Below are 19,487 nucleotides of genomic sequence, written 5' to 3'. Positions count from 1 at the left end.
GCACTGACACTGCCTTGTAACTAAAGCTTTAACCTTTTGAGGTCTGGATGTGACATGTTGGCACTACATCATTCTTACCTGTGCACTGACACTGCCTTGTAACTAAAGCTTTAACCTTTTAAGGTCTGGATGTGACATGTTGGTACTAATCATTCTTACCTGTGCACTGACACTGCCCTGTAACTTAAGCTGTAACCTTTTGAGATCTGGATGTGACATGTTGACAACCTCCCTCATTTCTGCAACTTTAGTCTGCATCTGATCTATAGCTACTTCAATGGGACTTAATTCAAAATCTTTCCTTTCAATAATGTCTATTCTCTTTTTAACATAAGGAAAACTATGAGTGGCTGAAATGTCAAAGAGGAGAAAGAATAATCTCTTACTGGTGGTAGTTTTATAAGTTTGTGCTGAATTTTAACCAAAATTCAGAATAAGATAGTTAAGAACGTGCCAAAAGCAAAAGATAAAATAGTAATTGGCAGGGTTAATTTACACTACACTAATTCTCCACTGGTAGGTAATGGGTGATGGTTTTAATACAAAGATTATGAGAGAAAAACTGTTTTTTATCACTGAAAACATTTTTAACTCTTCTAAATTACCAAAATTATATTTTAGACAGACTAACAAAACTATCAAGATGTGACATGTACCCTTAGAACAGACTAATAAAACTACTGATGTGCAACATGTGTGCAATACAAAAATTAAGTCAAATCATATAAAATAGTAATAAATCTATCTTATTTTTTAATCACTGATAAAACTTTTAAAATCATACTATTTTTGCAACCTTAATTTACAAAGTAAACTGGTCCGAGGACACAGTTATCTTTCTTTGATTTTCAATGTCTATTAATATCTAATCATACATGTTTCTCCGTTATCTCTACAAATAGAGGGCAGTTGCATGTAGTGTTAAATGTTTTGCATTAAAAACAAGATGAACTGTGAGCTCTCTTATGATACGCACACTGTAATTATTTGGAAAATATGAAGTCAATGTGCAATTTGTGAAAATCCATCAAACTGTATAGAAAAAGACTGAATCATATTTCAGGGTGCTCTGATCCATAGTTATCAGCCTAGGTGTGATTTTATGGCTAGCTTACTTCCTCTTGTTACACATATGCAAAAACTATTATATCAATGCTAAGTATATGAAAAATTTACATACTTGTTAATACTGTTCTTCTTTTATATTGCTTGTCAATTTCACCATGTGCTTTGCCATCCTTTGTGAATGGTGTTTCAAACATAAATTTTCTAATATTATTATTCCTTTCATAATCTGTAAGTCTTCTCTGAAGTTCTCGTTCATCGAAGTATGGTGTGACATGTGTGACTTGTATGTGACAGTATCTGCTATCTAATTGATTTGGATCAACCTGTCAACAAAAAGTAAGTCAACAATTAAAAATATTTCTTCTTCATTTTTTCAAATGTTAAAATTCTACCAAACAAAATGTCAATTATCACTTTAAAACACAATTTTGTCAGCTATTGACAGTTTCCTATACTTCCTTATAATTGATTTATTGGCTGATTACAGAAAAGTTGTCCTCAAGTTAATGAAATAACGCTTTCCCCATACAATACAAAACACTGATAACAAGCAGAGTAAAAACAAAACATCAAAATGAAGTCAAGCAAAAGTTCCATTTCTCATGTCTATCTGCAGCCTTTTCATTTATTAGTCTGCAATTCTATTTTTAAAATCCACCTAGAAACAGCAAATGGATTTCATGGAAGATGTTGGCAAAGTTATGTTCTTGTTATCGATGAGAAATTGCAGTTTTCTTTTTACAATTAAATGATTTCCACTGCACAAAAAGATACCTAATGGGTAGAATTTGATTTATTATGATATTCCTTCAAAAAACAAAAAGGAATAGGAAAATTTTCTATTTTATAAATGTGTTTATTTATCTATGTGAAGTTAACAGATAGCCAAATTTTCTAGCTTTATTTGGCTATCAATAATTTATAAATCTGTTAAGTTACACATTATTTTTTCTTTACCTTTTTTGAATCTTGAATAAGTTTTATAATTTCTTTGCCATACTTTTCACCATAGATATTACTAAGTCTTTCACATATCTCCGGTAAACTGGTGACTTTTGGTTCTTTGTAGATATATTCTTTACCATCTTCATCATCAAAGTAAGACTACAAAGTATACTAATTAATAACTAAATCATCTTCATGTTAACTCTGTTTTTTTTAAATTTGCATGAAATTTATTCTTTACGGTTTTATTTCCACTCAAAATTTGTAGAACTTGTATAGCTCTATATAAACTGAGCAGTAGAAAAAAACCAGTCTACATTAGGTTATGATACCAAAGGTTTAAAACTGAAATTAAACTTCAAACTAAATCACACATCCAAGACATATATATCCTCTACTAACTGCATTATTCCAATAGGATCTTTAAAAAAATAACAGTTAAAATACTTACCCCATAAAATCCAACTCTGAAGTATTTGCCTAGTAATCTTTTACCAGATTGTACAACCTCGCCTGCCTTGGTATAGGCTTGGGATAAACTAGTGTAACAGGAGGATAGTCTCTGTAAAACAAAGACATATTAATGTACAACCTCACCTGTCTTGGTATAGGCTTGGGATAAACTAGTGTAAACAGAGTGAATGTAATATTAACTGGCAGAAAAACTAAGTCCATTTATAAGTAAAATACGGATAAACAGGATTTTTTTTTTACTTCTGGATACTATCTTATGATCATAAACAAACTTCTGTCCAAGTTTGGTAGAAATCCAGGATAGTTTAAGAAAGTTATTAAAATTTCAAAAACTTTAACCACAGAGTGAATATTTGTGGGCACTGCCGCCGCCGCCAACTGAATGTAGAATCGCTATGTCTCGCTTTGCGACAAAAGTCACAGGCTCGACAAAAAGGATCACAATAACTAGCAGAGTCATGTGAACCTAGCCTTCATCTTTTTGATTACTTGATTGGATCAGCTGCCAATACAGATTAACATTGGAGTTTCATAACTTTACTTGATGGTACAATTTATTTCCTGTTAAATCTGTACTATATAGAAATATTGCATGCCATACATGTCGTACAGAAATTGGAATTTCACAAAAAGTTTTCTAGTACTTTTTTTTTATAGTTTTTTTGGGGCATAATAAGATTTATAATACCCTCTTGGTGGTCTTATGGTAACATCTTTGCCTAAAGTGTGGGTGGTTAATTGCTTATCCCTGGCTGGGTCAAACCAAAGAATTTAAAGCTAGTTTTTACTGTAGCGTGCAGCATTACAGAATAAGAGTCACAACTGGTGAGATTAGAATCACATTTTATATGTATGGGTAGGATGACATCTTCACATGGTCTGCTTCATTACTGGCTGGCATGTACAAAATTTGTCTCATTGTTTTTGTCTAGTAAATAGTATGTCATATCAGGGCCTAATCTAGGATTTTGAAGAGGGAGAAGTGACTTCTCCTTCCATGAGAGAGAAGGGAGAAGTGAGATTGCATTGTGTTTTCAAGCTTATCACTACGGAAATTGTTTAATATTCAATAAAAGATGTACTTGCATTTTTTTCATATGTTATTGTACACAATGTATATATAGAAAGTTCTTAATAAAAAGGTTTAGACAATATATTGTTGTTTGTTATTTATTGATACCATAATGTGTTCTAAATAAAATTTGTTGATTGGGACATGAGGGAGTAGCCTAGTAATATTAACAAGATTGTGATGCATTAAATTCATGTACATCTGCCTCAATTTATTTTTAAAACTCCAGAAAAATATGATGAATTTCACATGACTGGGAATTTAATTTATATCACCACTTGTCATTGTTTTGTAAAACATTATTGAATGTCCAGGACATTTATGTTAGTTCTAGTAAATTGAGATTATCGTTAAAGATTGTAAGTCTATAAATGAAAATATCTTTCAATCTCAAGTTAATTATCCGGTAAAGAGCTAATTTCTATCATTTTTTTAAAATATCATCCATATCAATCAACGAAGTGGTCATGAGAAAAAATCCACTGCTGATCACAATCTGGTCTAGTGTCGTACGTTTGCAATCACATTATCCATCAGCTGTATTTCTACCTTTTATATTTCAATTTTTATTCAATGAATATAATAAATCTACCGTTAATTCCCACCCTTTACCTACCGAATAGTAAAATTGATCGACTCGTGTAGGTAATAAAAATAAAACAAATCAGCTGAGTGATTACGCAACATCCTCAGATGAAAATCATCGTAAAACGATAACTTAAACAGACGGTCAGTTTTCCGTTTGAACAGTTTTGAAAGTTATATCCGAGGATGTTCAAAGTCGCCGTTGTATTTATTTAATTTGATCTTTAACAGTATTAGTCCTGGGTCGTTTCGAAAATCTCGATTTTCCTTGTCAGCCGCCATTTTTTTTACCTGTGAGACTTGTCAATCACAAGTTGTCTCCCTTTTACCGATTTTGATAGCGATTTGACTTCGCTATGAAGTCAGTCGGCCGGCGAGATTTAGCGATTTTCAAAATTCTTTGGCGACTTAAATCATCATTTCGCCGGCAAGATTATGGCCTGTGTCATATTCATATAATGTTAACATACTATTGTCCAGAAAAGCAACTTAAATCTGCTGCTTAAACATACAGATATTTATCAAAATATAGGTCAATGTGACTCAGTTGTAGCTGATTGACTTTGTGCTACGTGGGATGAGTAATGCAGTAAACTATAATTAGTTTAAAATCATCACATTCTAAATAAAAAACTGCGCCATGAGCTCATGATACGCCTGTCCCTTTTTCAAAGAATAAAGTTCAAAAACTTCTCAATGTCATATCAGAAATTTATAAAAAAAAACTAAAGGGAGGTTAACTTAATATATATAAATCAGTCACCAAAGTTTAATGAAAACTGCTGAAAGCACTTTAAGGATATTGTCCGAAAACTTGAAAATCACCCCTTTTTTATGAATAAAATCCAATAACTCGGAAACGTAAAATCTAAAATTTATAAATAGAATGGGAGCTTACAACAATAGATATAAACAATTTACCAAAGTCTCATGAAAACTGCTGAAAGCATTTTTGAGTTATTGTCCGAAAACTGGAAAATCCCCTTTTTTTAATGAATAAAACCCCATAACTAGTAAACGTAAAATCTGAAATTTATATAATTCAAAGGGAGCTTATGTCAATAGATATAAACAATTCACCAAAATTTAAGGAAAACTGCTGAAAGCATTTTTGAGTAATTGTCCGAAAACTGGAAAATCCCCCTTTTTGTAATGAATAAAACCCCATAAGTCAGAAACGTTAAATCTAAAATGTATAAAAATCAAAAGGGAGCTCATGTCAATATACATAAACAATTCACCAATGTTTCTTGCAAATTGGTGAAAGTGTTTTTGAGTTATTGTCCGAAAACTGGAAAATCCCCCTTTTTGTAATGAATAAAACCCCAAAACTGGGAAACGTAAAATCTAAAATTTATAAAAAACGAAAGGGAGCTCACGTCAATAGATAAAAACAATTCACCAAAGTTTCATGCATATTGGTTAAAGCGTTTTCGAGTTAATGTCCGACATGTTGACGACGGACAGACAGACGGATGGACAGAGGTATACCATAATACGTCCCGTAAACAGGCTTATAAAAAGGATTTAAAAACAGATCTTAAAACAAACCATTATTTGTGTATGTATGTATGTATATGTATTGTACCTACAAACATGTACCAGTAGGTCAGTAGGTATATACATATTGTACATTTCAGTTTATTTACTCAATCCTGAACCTTGGAAACTTGTTTTGCATAGTCATTCTAATATAAGTATAACATGATTTTACTATATAATTTATGTTTTAACAAATTTTACAGGTTGATATGCTCAACTTGTAGTATGAATCCTCCTAATAAGCTGCTTAAAGAAGGGTATGTTTTGCATCCATTTCAAGGGTATGAAGACAATTTCCCCAGTGTCTGTAAAATATGTTTCTAAAACTCTTCCACCTGCAGAGTGATATTTTTCTCTTTTCTTTACATAGAACCAACCTCATAATCTCTATGGAACTCATAGATAGGTATAACTAATTTGTAGATTTCTCCTAACATCTCATATCTTTCTGCAACCTCTAATGATCTTGAAGCCTTCTCTAAATATTCTACCATAGTCTCCTGAAAGGAAATATAAAAATTAATGTTTATCAATATAATATATTCAATGCATGTGCAAATATCTATAACTATGTCAATGATAGTGTACTTACATAAACATGAAATTGTTCATTTTCCAGTTATATTGAAACTACCTGAGGTCACTTGGTTGCACATGTCTTAGACATAATAAATAATGATCCTAAACAGTGGTAATCCTAGACCTTACTGAAGATGTTATTGAAGTAAGAAGAGTAATTAGAAGAGATATGGGGGTAAATGTCAAATGAGAACTAAACAATAGTAAGCCACAGGTATAACTGAATATAACTAGGTCACAAATGTCCTCAACACAGAGTGTATGATAGAACCATGCAAAATGCTTATTAGTGGGTCCACATGACATGTCAACCAAATGAAATTTTGTACATATGTTATGATAGTCCAAAGAAAAAAAAAATCACTATGGCAGTGAAGAAAATAAGTCCACTTAAACTTTATGTAACTGAAAATGAAACATTTCCTTCCACCTTATAAAATAATTATGATTCTAGTGTGTATAGTTACCTCTGTATACTGAACATCTTGCATCCCTGAATCATCTTTAATGCCACTTTCTTCCTTCTCTACATTCGGAGATATTAATTTGAAGGCAGCACAACCTTGGGGGAAACATCCTGTATACACAACATAACATTTTTAACATTTATATGATAATAAAACAAATAAGCATTAATAAAGCATTCCAAATTCATAGTTTCATATTCTTTTGCAGTCACTTTCAAATTGTTTTTATAATTTTCAATTGTACATCAAATATATTTGTCAAGACTAACAAAATTTTTAAAAACTTTAGAATATGTAAATGCAAGTAGCATAGAATAAGATATAGGCTTATACAACAAAGAATAATATTTATATCAACCTACGACATTGCAAAGAACTTCATTGTAGGCTTTATCAGAACCTTCAAGATGAATATCAGCAATTATATATGTATTGTTTCTCTAAACATCAGACACTGTTTCCCAGTGTTTTTATTCCATGTAGATGATCACCTTTATATTTCCTTTCATTTCATATATTTAATAACTTTTATAAAAACAAATACCAACTGGTATATAAACAATCAAGCACAAGCAAATTTCAAAGAACAAAAAATACAAAATTATCTGTCAAAGTCATAAGCTAAAATGAAATACTAGTAGATGTTGACCAGCTCCTTAACAAATTCGCAAAATGAAGCCTACTTAATTGTATAAAAATCAATATAAACATAAATCAACCTTCTCCGAAATAACATATCATAAAATTGAGAATGGAAATGGGGAATGTGTCAAAAAGACAACAACCCAACCAAAAAGCAGAAAAACAGAGCATACACACATGAAAATGACCACAGGCATTAAAAAATGTTTAGATGCAAAAGGTTAAAAAAAAATTATAATGACTACAAACTTGAGTCAATTTACTGGTGAGGCATCTTACAAAATACATTGTACAAGGTGAACAGCAACAAAGATGAAACTTAGACAAATGTATGACAACATGCCTACTTCCATGTAACATTCAAGCAAACACAAAAACCTTAAAAAAAAAGTAGGTGATGACAAAATATTGACAAACAAATCAATTCACAACAAGAAGTCCAAATGTAAACAGTTTTATGAAAGTAAAAAATTACTAAAATACATAAAAAAAACATTACAACATGAACAGATACCATGCCAACTTACTGGACTTTAACTTTCCTACAGTAGAATTATTAGTTCTGTATTTCATAGTGATAAGCAGAAGTCTGGCTAGGAACTGCTTTAAAATGTTTCTATATTTGGGTTTCAAGTTAAAATCTCAAGCCTACCTGATACAATTTGTTGTTAAATTTGTATGTTGCTTTTATATAACATATTTTACAAGATTTTTATATACTTTCTGTAGCTTATGTAATGAAACAAGAGGCTCTCAAGAGCCTGAATCGCTCACCTGTTATTTTTTGCTTAAATCTTTCATCAATGATTATTTTTTCTTTTCAATATAAATTAATGAGTGGCTTAAACATGCCATTTAAATGTTCTTTGTATCTGTCAAATTTTCTTCAAAAGCAAAAAAATGCATTTTACCCCTATGTTCCATTTTAGTCTTGACATACAAGGAAATACAATACAAAATTTATACTAGATAGTCTGAAACTCATTCAGCCCAAGTTTGGCTGAAATTGATTCAGCAGTTTCAAAGGAGAAGATTTTTTAAAGTAAGCAAACTAGACGAACAAATTGTGAAAAATTGTCTTTAAAGGACAATAACTCTTTAAGGAGTCAATTGACAATTTTGGTCATATACAATTTATTTGTAGATCTTACTTTGCTGAACATTTTTGCTGTTTACAGTTTATCTTTATCTATAATAATATTCAAGATAATAACCTAAAAATGTAAAATTTCCTTAAAATCATCAACTCAGGGGTAATAACCTAAAATCAGATACCCGATTTGGCTGATAATTTCAGGGCAGGTAGACCTTGACCTAATTAATCTTTAATTTCTTGTCTGATTTGCTCTAAATGCTTTAGTTTTTGAGATATAAATCAAAAACTGCATTTTACCCTATCTTCTATTTTTAGCCATGGCGGCCATGTTTTCTGAGGAAACAGAAAATAAAACATAAACTTTATTCTAGATAACCTAAGAATCATTCAGCTAAAGTTTGGTTTAATTTGGTTCAGTAGCTTCAGATGAGAAGATTTTTTTAAGTTAGAAAACATGATAAACAAATTGTGTAAAATTGTCCTTAAAGGGCAATAACTCCTTAAGGGGTCAATTGACAATTTTGGTCAAATAAAACTTATTTGTAGATCTTACTTTGCTGAACATTTTTGCTGTTAACAGTTTATCTTTATCTATAATAATATTAAAGATAATAACCAAAAACTGCAAAATTTCCTTAAAATTACCAATTTAGTGGCAGCAACCCAACAATGGGTTGTTAGATTCATCTGTAATTTCAGGGCTGGTAGAACAATTTTACCCCGTGTCAGATTTGCTCTAAATGCTTTAGTTTTTGAGTTATAAGCCAAAAACTGCATTTTACCCCCTATGTTCTATTTTTAGCCATGGTGGCCATGCTTTTTGATGAAACAGAAAATAAAACACAAACTTTATTCTAGGTACTCTAAGGATCATTCAGCTTAAGTTTGGTTGGAATTGGTTCAGTAGTTTCAGAGGAGACGATGTTTGAACTAGTTTATACTGGACGGACGACGACGACAACAACGGACAACAACGGATGACGATGGATGCCAAGTGATGGCAAAAGCTCACATTTCCTTTGGAAAGGTGAGCTAAAAACTGCAATTGAAAAATATATTTTACTAGAAGAAAGCTTCTTTGGTTTGGAATTGTGCAGATATAGAACTTAATATGTATGTAATCTAAAAGTTACTGAATAAAATTTTGTACATGTATAAATCTTTATTACTATTAATGTGTCACTGACAAATTTTTTTATTACTTTGTTTCATTGTTACAAAATTTGTAAGTCTCTTATTCTCAAACGTCAAATTTCAAATATTCAACTGTCTAGAAATATATACCACTCCAATACTTTCAACTGCATATATCAGGACCTTTAGTTAAGGATATACTTCATCCAAATAATTCATGCATGAAGGATGGGGTGACAATTTTTTGTATACAGATGTCTATTTCTATCCAAGACATTCCTCAGACCAATCTTTGATTGTACTGCTTAAATATGTACTCAATATAAAACAAAGAGGCAGATGAACCAGTAAATAAGTGGTTCATTTTCATATCCAGAGCAATGAAAATGTAGAGCATGCTTGCATGCAGAATGTCAAAGCATAAAAGAGTTTAAAGGATGACCGTTAAAGGACAACTGCATTTTATTATGATTTAAGCCCTATCTAAGATTTTTACAAAGGTTTTCTAGGTAGAAAATATTCATAATACTTAGTTCTTGCAGACAGGTAGAGATTCAAAGAATTTGTATATGCATAAGTTTCATATATTTTTTCAAGTTGATTAAACATACCTTCATAATCGTCTAAATAAAATATCCACCAAATTTTTTTTAAATCATTTCATTTTAAGAAACATGTATGTAATTCATTTTCACCTAACTCTTCTGTGTTGTTTTTACTCAGCATGTTATCACAATGAATCTGTAAACCATTTGTATTTCAAACCCTTATGGTTAATCTGTAGTTTGTCATTACTGACAGAGTTGGAAAATTTGCTATATACATTATATACATTCATAGATTGATGTAAATTATATTAGGACTAGTGTGTGATTTTCTCAATCTGCATTCGTTTGAATGTTTTTGACATCAGTTTTTCCTATCAACTAACTCTGATAACCATTGCTCACACTATTGTAAGGTTATCAGCAAAAATCTTTTTCAGGCAAACAAACAGACAATGATGAGTATATTTTCCCCTAAAAGTTTCAGGAACTAGAAAAAATATTAATAACTCAAAAAACCTTGATACAAACAAAATAAAATCAAAGAAGAATGTGTCGTTGGACACGAATGTCCCCCCTCAAGCTTTGCAATTTTTCAAGTTATAAAGGGCTTAACTCTAGAACCGTAAGTGACTCACTGCTCAAATTCTAACTCTGTCTGTGAGTTTTGGTTCTTAGCATTGTGTATGAGTTTCATAAAATTTGCATAAGGCAAACTTAAGTTAAAGTGTTGAAAGGAAAATGGGACGGATGAAAAGACTGAAAGATGGACGGTCAAGGGTAACACATAATGACCCCCGTTGCCTACGACAGGGGTATAATTAGAATGGAACCACAAACAAAGTGGGTAAAATCATTTTTACATTTTATTGTTTTCAACATAAGTTTCCACTTTTTTTCTAGAACAATGCTTATTCATATTTCAAAGATTGATTAAAGTTTTACCTCTTCTCTTTAAATATTCTGCTATCAATGCCGCTATATGTATAAAACAATGTGCTTCCTGAAAAACATAACAAAGTTCTTTCATACTGTATAATGTGTTTTGATCTGGTATGAAATGCTGTTTATTCAGTGTAAATGTGCGGCGTCAAGTTAACTTAAAAACCTTCAATGATATCTGGCACTCAAATCTAAAATATAAAAGTACATTTGTACACTTTTCTATATAAATGGGACTTACAGCAATATCGTTTATTCAAACTTTTTTGAGTAAGATTGATTGATTGACTAATTTTGGTGTTTAATGCCACTTTCAGCACTATTGACTAAATCAAAGCGTTCATTTTTTATTGGTGGAGGAAGTCGGAATGCCCAGAGAGAACCACAACCTTCTGCATGAAAGCACGGTAAAGTTCATGCAGCATATTAAACAACATAATAATTGTAAATATATTATTTTTTTGAATTCAGTATTTTCAATTGACGTTCAGTTATATAGACCATGTTTCAGTTATACAAATGATAATTTATATCTGACTGTTAAATGACAACATATCAATCATACATTTATTTTACAGCCTTTTCAATTATTGACTGGCTGAATGATTAGTGTTTATGCCATTCTCAGCACTATTGCGCTATTTCGTTGAAGTCAGTTTTTATTGGTGGAAGAAGCCAGAGTGCCCAGAAAGAACCACAAACCTTTTGTAGGAAAACTGACAATCCTAGTCAATTGAGATTGGAGTTGAAAGCACCTGCCATGTGCCAGATTCGAACTCACAACCTCAGTGTTGACAGGCTAGTGATACAGTAGTTTGACTACTTAGACCACTCGACTACGGAGGCCCTGTCTTTTCAATTACTTAATACACTTACTTCAGAATAATCCCTATGTTTTAAGTGTATTTTTGCCATAGAGTCCAGCCATGTTTTACGTAATTCTGGAGTACTGTCGTAGGACTTTGCCAAGCTATACTGTAAATCTATTAACATTTCTGGATCTTTTTCATGTTCCTTCATCTGAGCTGTGGCCATTAACACAGTCCTAATTTTTTTGGTTAAATCTTTCACCTCTGCTGGAAATCCACTTTTCTATAAATAAAGGTAAAACAGTGTTCATTATACTTCCTTTTTAGAAAAAAATCTCTCATCAGCTCTAAAACAGTAATAATTATGAATACAAAAATTGCAAAATATTTGAAACATTTATTTTGAAATAGCACACTTAATATATTTGACAGAACATGCACTTTTCAAAACAATCAAGGTAAAAAGTTTGGTTTCACAATTAGAGAAACAGACACACATGTATGAAACATAAATACAGGCATAAAAAGTTAATACATGAAAAGCAGATATATTTTTTTAATAAAATAAAGTTAATTGTATATAGAACAATTCATCTTCAACATTATTTATTGTTATGCAAATCAATTTTATCAATAAAAAAAATTAACTGGATATACCTAAATATTGGTAACAGCCTTCACTTAAAACCAGAACTCATGCATTATTTATCAAAGTTATTAAATCTTATTTTGGAATGGATTTCTAATTCATTCAACTATATCAAAACTCCTTAATCTATTACAATTTTAACTTGTAAAATTTTTTTTTTTTCTAAAGATAACTTTGAAAAGTGATCTTTTTTTTAACTGGATTGGTTGCAATGACATACTTTGATTTCTCAATCATATAAAAATCAATATTTAAAATAAGTTCTGTATTTTCACTCCTTTGACTTTAAACAACAATAGATGTTGTCAAAGCTGCATCAACTGAATGAACATACAAAGGAAAAGCATTGTTCCTTGCATTTTCTATTATATTGACATTAAAAGTCAATGTTACAAAAAAGAACTTTTGCTTTAACAACACTATATATAAGCATTCATGAATTAATGTGTTGCTCAGTCACAGATGAATATTTTTCTACATTCAAATTATTGGATAAATTATACATATATTGCTCTACCAATGGACTTTGGTTACTTTTTACAAAAGTTTTCTGTTTATCAGTGTCAAATTAACTTGCAGACACAATGCAGACTACAATAATTTGACAGGCGACTATCCATTTGACAATGCTTTTTGCTAGATACTCCTACTAACAACAAAAAATGTTAAAAAATATTAAAAAAAACTCAACTAGATGCTGTCAGGCTTAAAAATAGATGACCAATGTACATGCCAATTGTCAGTGATAAAACATATTAAACGCTGATTATCTACTACAATATTAACTAGACAGACTTCCTCATATGCAATACAGTTTTTTTCTAAAACATTTTACGAACAAGAAATTAAGTTTAGAATAGCAAAATTGTGGTAACATCTCAAGAATGAAATAGCTTCCTGCTTTTGAAAATAATGCACTTTTTAAACCAGGCGGCCAAATAAAAGCTAGTCAGAGGGAGGTAATAGACATTAGAAATCTCCATTCATTTTATTCTGTTTCTAATTAGAACTGCCTACTTAATCAAGCCATTGTTTTGCTCTTTTGACTTTTTCACAACACTCCTATGCTACTGCTTACAGACATAAGTCACAAATTTTCCCAAGCCGATTAACAAAATTTAGCTACAGATATAAAGGCAAATTTGTTTAAACTCAAAATATCAAATCTTAAATTTACAGTGGACAATTTTGAAATCATAAGTATTTCATATCTAATCTATTAACTGCAACAAGCTGGAATTAATATTTTTAAAATTAGCTAAGGCCTAAATCGATGCAACTCCTGTCAAAATTGAGTTAATATTTAAATCTTACTTTACTAAAATATGTTGAAATGATAATTGATTCCTTTGGTAGAAGACAACCAACTGTCTGTAAGTAATATATTGACCTACTTCCTGTAATTTTACTCTCTAGATTTTAATAGATATCTACAAAAATATACAAACTCAACACAGTGTTGCCTACTACCATATGCTTGATATGAACAGGAGAATACATTCTTCCAAACGAGTGTTAAAAGAGGAAACTTATTATGACAGGATCAAATGGATCCATTTACCAAATGCATCCATTTTTTTATGATGTCAATTTGAATAATTTTACAAAATGCTTAAAGGTCCAGGCAATGACATATTTCACTGGAGCAAATACCAACTATTGTAGAAATGTCTGGAACACTTCTGAGAAACATATCAAATCCATAAAACGTTACCCAACTACTGGAGCATGAAAAGTAGACCAAGGCCATGTCATATATTTTTGTGAACATATACTTTGTACAAGGAATGCATTTTTTCTGTTACTGAACTAGTTTTTGTAAAAAGTTTGATGCAGGTAAGTATAAATAGTGAAATAAACGAGCATACCAAATATTGTTGACCTACCATGTATAGTTACAGAAAAAAACCAAACACATCTGAATACTATGTCATTATAGCACTGAAATCAAAGGTCAGGTGACTATGACTGGCTTATCACTTCTGTCATAATCAGTTGCTGATGAAAAGACCTAATTCAGACACCTTCACATGACCACTTAAACTTGAAAAATGTAGTAAAGACGAGATGACATATCTTAGAGAACTTATATACTAATTAAAATGAAGTAACGTATGAAACACTGGTGACCTTTCAAATACTGTGACTATGACTTAGATCTAAGTGAGAAAAAAATTTATCCTGCTCACTGAAGTGTGAAAATAAGGTCAAAAACATATACATAGTTCATCCAAAAACTTTAACTTGGTCACTAAAGCACTGAAACAAGATCATGGTCAGGTGACAATGACTGGCTGACAAGGTCTCAGAAAAGAGAACACCGAAATGATGTCAAAGTTAGATGTCAATAAGAGACTGACAAGGTCTAATAAAACTTTCATTTTGCCACTAGAGCACTGAAATGAGATCAAAGTCAGGTTCAATGAGTGGCTCACAAGATCTCACTATTGGTCACTAGAGCATTTGAAGGTCTCATCTTAAATAATCTTTATACATATTTTGATTTACATTGGTGACAGAGAGAGCAAGAGATAAAGATATTAGCTATTGCTAAAGCTGTTACCACTGCTCCAAAAGTATATCATACATCTAGTGAAAGGATTAGACAAGAAATAACTGTGCCCATCAAATTTCCTTATCATGAACTAACGTATATGTTTTATCTTAAAAAGGTAAACTAATTTTGAAGACACATTAGAAAATAAAAATTAACTGAAATTTGATATTGATCTATTTCTAAAACCAATGTAATTATGTTTGAAGAAGTTAATTCTAATTTTTTTATAAAGAATAAAGTATAAACCTGAAGATAAATAGATGTAAAAATTAGCTTTAAGACAATTCTTTTAGTTATTTTAAATAATTGTGATATTAAATGAAAAGTGAAGAAAGTTTTATTTGCATTAGTTGTTTAGTGCAATGCTAAGATATTGGGTTGAGGTCAATTCATGCACTTTACCTCACTTTTAACTTTCTTTTTCTTTGATTTTCTGTCCATCTGATAAAATTATACAGTATAATATGGCATGCTGATATTGTACATTTATGATTGGTTAGTAGTACACTTACATTTTTGTATATTTTATATAAACAAAGAAAGATATGAGGAAAGTGAAAAATATGAGGTGTATGATGCATAGTAAAAAATGTACAAACAATATTATGAATATTTGACAGTATCAAAATTAGGGATAATGGCAATGATAAAATGCATGCACTAATTCTGTTGTTCAATAGACAATAAATCAGTAAGAAGAAATATTGTCTTAGTTAAATTCTGTATTGATTAATTCAACATATGTATGGTTAAAACCTGGAAAGACGGCATGCATTTCTGGGACATAAAAACTCCAATAAAAAGGCAAAAAAAAAAAATCATTTTACCATTGTTTTTTTTGTTTTAACTAAAAAAAACCAAAATCTAAATTAGTTCTAAATTTTCATGCCCCAAAACCCAGTATACATGTATAATACTGAGAGTAAGCTGTATATATCCTACCCTCCGTTCAGCATGAAGTCCAAGAGATTTGTTCTTGCAAAACACAAGTTGTGTCTGTAGATTATAAACATAGAGTTACCTCCCCATTAATACTTTTTGTTATGATTTATTTATTGGCTGATAAATTGCACATTACGTCTGAAAGCAAATATTCTTAAAGCAAATTTGACACCAGTCTTACACTGCAAGAAAACTAAAGTGTTTCAATTTGTGAAACACTTAAAATTGTGGCCAAAAGAGGATAATAGATAAAGCAAATTTGAAAGAAAACTTCAGCTATATTTCAATATGATTAAATAAGATTCTTCAAGTTTGGTATAAAAACCTTCTCTTGATTATAACATTCAAAAGCATCTTTGGTCTAATTCTACAGTGAAATCTATCTGAAACCTAATAATATAAAAATAAATTATTGCCAACCAAATGAAAGTTTTCCACAGAGTCATTTGCCCTTGGTCAAGGTATTTAAACTTTTGTCTGTTCTATTGTCCCATTGAATAAATACAATAGCTAATGTTCTCTGTGTAGTTTATTCATTGGGACCTTTAAATTTCTTCTAGGAGAAATCTTTCATTCATTGATTAATTTACCTGACCAAAAAATTATCTTCATAGTTCATTGAAATACATGTTTTACACTCACACTTGTATTTATTCATTATCAATAATATATTTTCAATCTGTTCAATATAAACACTGTTTTAATTATAAAATTGTATTTCTAACAAAATATGTAGTATTGTTCCAATGAAGTTACATGTTTTTTTGTGGTTGTTTAGTTATAGAATACATTTATGAAGGCCTTAATTTAAACATCATCATTTTCAAGTTTGTATTTGTCAAACACACAAAAAAAGAAGAAATTTTAATAGGTAAAATATTGAAAATTTGATCAGAAATCAAATTTTAATTTTTGAATCACTATTTATATTGAACAAATTGAAAATGTATTATTGATATTAAATAAATACAACATCACATGCAGTTTTGTGAGTCCTTATTTATTATATTGGTACAAGTATTTTCATCATTGAAAGATAATTTTTTTGTTCAGGTAAATTAATCAGTTAGTGATAGATTTCTCTTGGAAGAAATTTAAAGGTCCCATTGAATAAACTCCACAGAGAACAATAGCTATTGTATTTACTTATGGGACAAAAGAACTTGCAAAAGTTTAAATCGACAGGTAACCTTCAAGTGAATCTGTAGAAAAGTATCATTTCTTTCGCAATAAAGGGATCTAATTAAACTGATTAAGTAGTAACTTCCTAATAGTTCTAAATGAGGCATCAAAATTTGAAAACTTGGGTCTCGTGTGAACAAAAATCCAATGAATCTAGTGTAATATAAATCTGTTTAAATTATGGTAAGTTTTGGGTTTTGGTTCATTAAGGTTTCACTGTTAATATATCTAGCTACATGAAGCCCTGAGCCAATGATATAACTGTGTGACGCTTTCTCTACCTTTTGTTTATTACGTCTCTGAAAACAACAATTAGTAAATACTAGAAAGTTCTAGACAAGTCACACATACCTATGAAAGGAAAAAAATACAAGTCAAACTTCTTACTTTGAAGTATGTTATTTTCAATTTCATGGCATTCCTATGCTATATAGTAATAAAGGGTGGCAATTCAAAAATTTGGATATATTGATCTTTTCTCATGCACGTCTTTACTTATGTAAAGAAAAAACAGAAGAATCTTCAGTGATCTTTTCTGTTATGGTTTCAGACAAGATGACTTACAGACTAACTGACCAGGTCAATAACTATATACCCTGGCTTCATACCATGAGGTATAATTACAACAAATGGAAGTTATGATTTCAGACATGATGACTTACAGACTAACTGACCAGGTCAATAACTATATACCCTGGCTTCATACCATGATGTATAGTTACAACAAATGGAAGTTATGATTTCAGACATGATTACTTACAGACTAACTGACCAGGTCAATAACTATATACCCTGGCTTCATACCATGAGGTATAGTTACAACAAATGGAAGTTATGATTTCAGACATGATGACTTACAGACTAACTGACCAGGTCAATAACTATATACCCTGGCTTCATACCATGAGGTATAGTTACAACAAATGGAAGTAATGACTTCAGACATGATGACTTACAGACTAACTGACCAGGTCAAAAACTATATACCCTGGCTTCATACCATGAGGTATAGTTACAACACATGGAAGTTATGATTTCAGACATGATGACTTACAGACTAACTGACCAGGTCAATAACTATATACCCTGGCTTCATACCATGAGGTATAGTTACAACAAATGAAAGTTCTGAAAGGTACTTGGTATCAGATATACACCCATTAACTACAAAATCTCTACTCATTGAAACAACATATTAGCCCCCACCCATAGCGCAGAAATGGAGAATTAAAGTAGAAATGACAGAAATATTTTAGGAGTGAAAATAATGCATTCAAAATACATATATGCAGATAAAATAAAGTGACATTAGAACTTAAGACTGAAGCTTTGCAAACCAATCATACATATAAATTTACATAATAAGGTCATTCACAGATACCATAATGAAAATTATACAATTTAAAATCTATTGATACCTCCCGACGATTTCTAGCAACTCCTGTCATAAATTCAACAAATGGTCCAAACATCTAAAATTGTAATCTTTTCTTATCAGTACTACTTTGAGATGTTGTGAGATTTTGATTAGTGTAAACAAATAAAATGTACACAATATAATAAAATGCATTTCTATTCATTTTACATTTCTAGCATTAATCATCTGAAATTCCTTATTTCCTATTAGTACTATATTCTTATGCAAATCAAAGAGAGCATTTTACGTCACAAGGCAATTGACTTAACCCATGATTACCATCAGATTTCTCATCAAAAACTAATCTAAGATCTATGTTATTTTAAGTTTTTATTTTATAAATGACATGAACTATGTTTGAAGAGACTACAGTCATTTTAGTTTAATAGAAAGTTAAACCACTCAGATATGAAACCCACACAAAAGAATAGAGCATAATGGATGTTTTTACCTGCATTTGTCTGTCACTTGAGGCATAACTGTTGATCATAGCCAAACTTTCTTGTAGATGTGAATTACTTAGACCAACAACATTACCAATAAGTTTATTAACAGATATTATAACCTGCCAAGAAAAAGATCAAATATATCAAATCATAATGTTAAAGAATAAGCCTTACATCTAGTTAGCTAACTGAAAAACTTCCTCACACGAAATGATGCATAATAATTCATTATAGACATACTGTAACTGATCCTGGATGAGGTGTTTTCCCTCTTTCTATTCTAATAAAAATCAGACATAAATGCAGTTGGTACCATCAAACTAAAATATTCTAATGTTAGAAAAGTAAACTGTTGTAGAAGAGCAACAGATCAAGAGGTCATTGGTGTTAGTGT

General features: G+C 30.7%; 1 protein-coding gene across 14 annotated transcripts in view; it reads right to left on the bottom strand.

Moving 5' to 3' along the window:
- The window catches only part of LOC127732641 (dedicator of cytokinesis protein 9-like), a 401,298-nt gene that overhangs the window by 318,093 nt on the left and 63,718 nt on the right, over window positions 1–19,487 (bottom strand). For 4 of the 14 annotated variants that reach the window (XM_052241742.1, XM_052241731.1, XM_052241736.1 and 1 more), the window contains 12 exons: window positions 19,099–19,212; window positions 17,512–17,529; window positions 15,509–15,547; window positions 11,968–12,183; window positions 11,095–11,152; window positions 7,902–7,916; window positions 6,733–6,842; window positions 6,064–6,186; window positions 2,465–2,575; window positions 2,026–2,172; window positions 1,181–1,391; window positions 160–350 (listed from right to left, as the gene is read on the bottom strand). In XM_052241742.1, coding sequence (XP_052097702.1) covers window positions 160–350; window positions 1,181–1,391; window positions 2,026–2,172; window positions 2,465–2,575; window positions 6,064–6,186; window positions 6,733–6,842; window positions 7,902–7,916; window positions 11,095–11,152; window positions 11,968–12,183; window positions 15,509–15,547; window positions 17,512–17,529; window positions 19,099–19,212 — 1,353 coding nt within the window. Of the gene's footprint in view, window positions 1–159; window positions 351–1,180; window positions 1,392–2,025; window positions 2,173–2,464; window positions 2,576–6,063; window positions 6,187–6,732; window positions 6,843–7,901; window positions 7,917–11,094; window positions 11,153–11,967; window positions 12,184–15,508; window positions 15,548–16,048; window positions 16,103–17,511; window positions 17,530–18,648; window positions 18,703–19,098; window positions 19,213–19,487 lie in introns of all 14 variants that reach the window. The other 10 variants (XM_052241735.1, XM_052241744.1, XM_052241741.1 and 7 more) reach the window with 8 other exon arrangements.

Source organism: Mytilus californianus, unplaced genomic scaffold (assembly GCF_021869535.1).
Source record: "Mytilus californianus isolate M0D057914Y unplaced genomic scaffold, xbMytCali1.0.p SCAF_26, whole genome shotgun sequence".
NCBI classification, from domain to species: Eukaryota; Metazoa; Mollusca; class Bivalvia; order Mytilida; family Mytilidae; genus Mytilus; species Mytilus californianus.
This window is presented reverse-complemented; position numbering and strand designations above follow the sequence as displayed.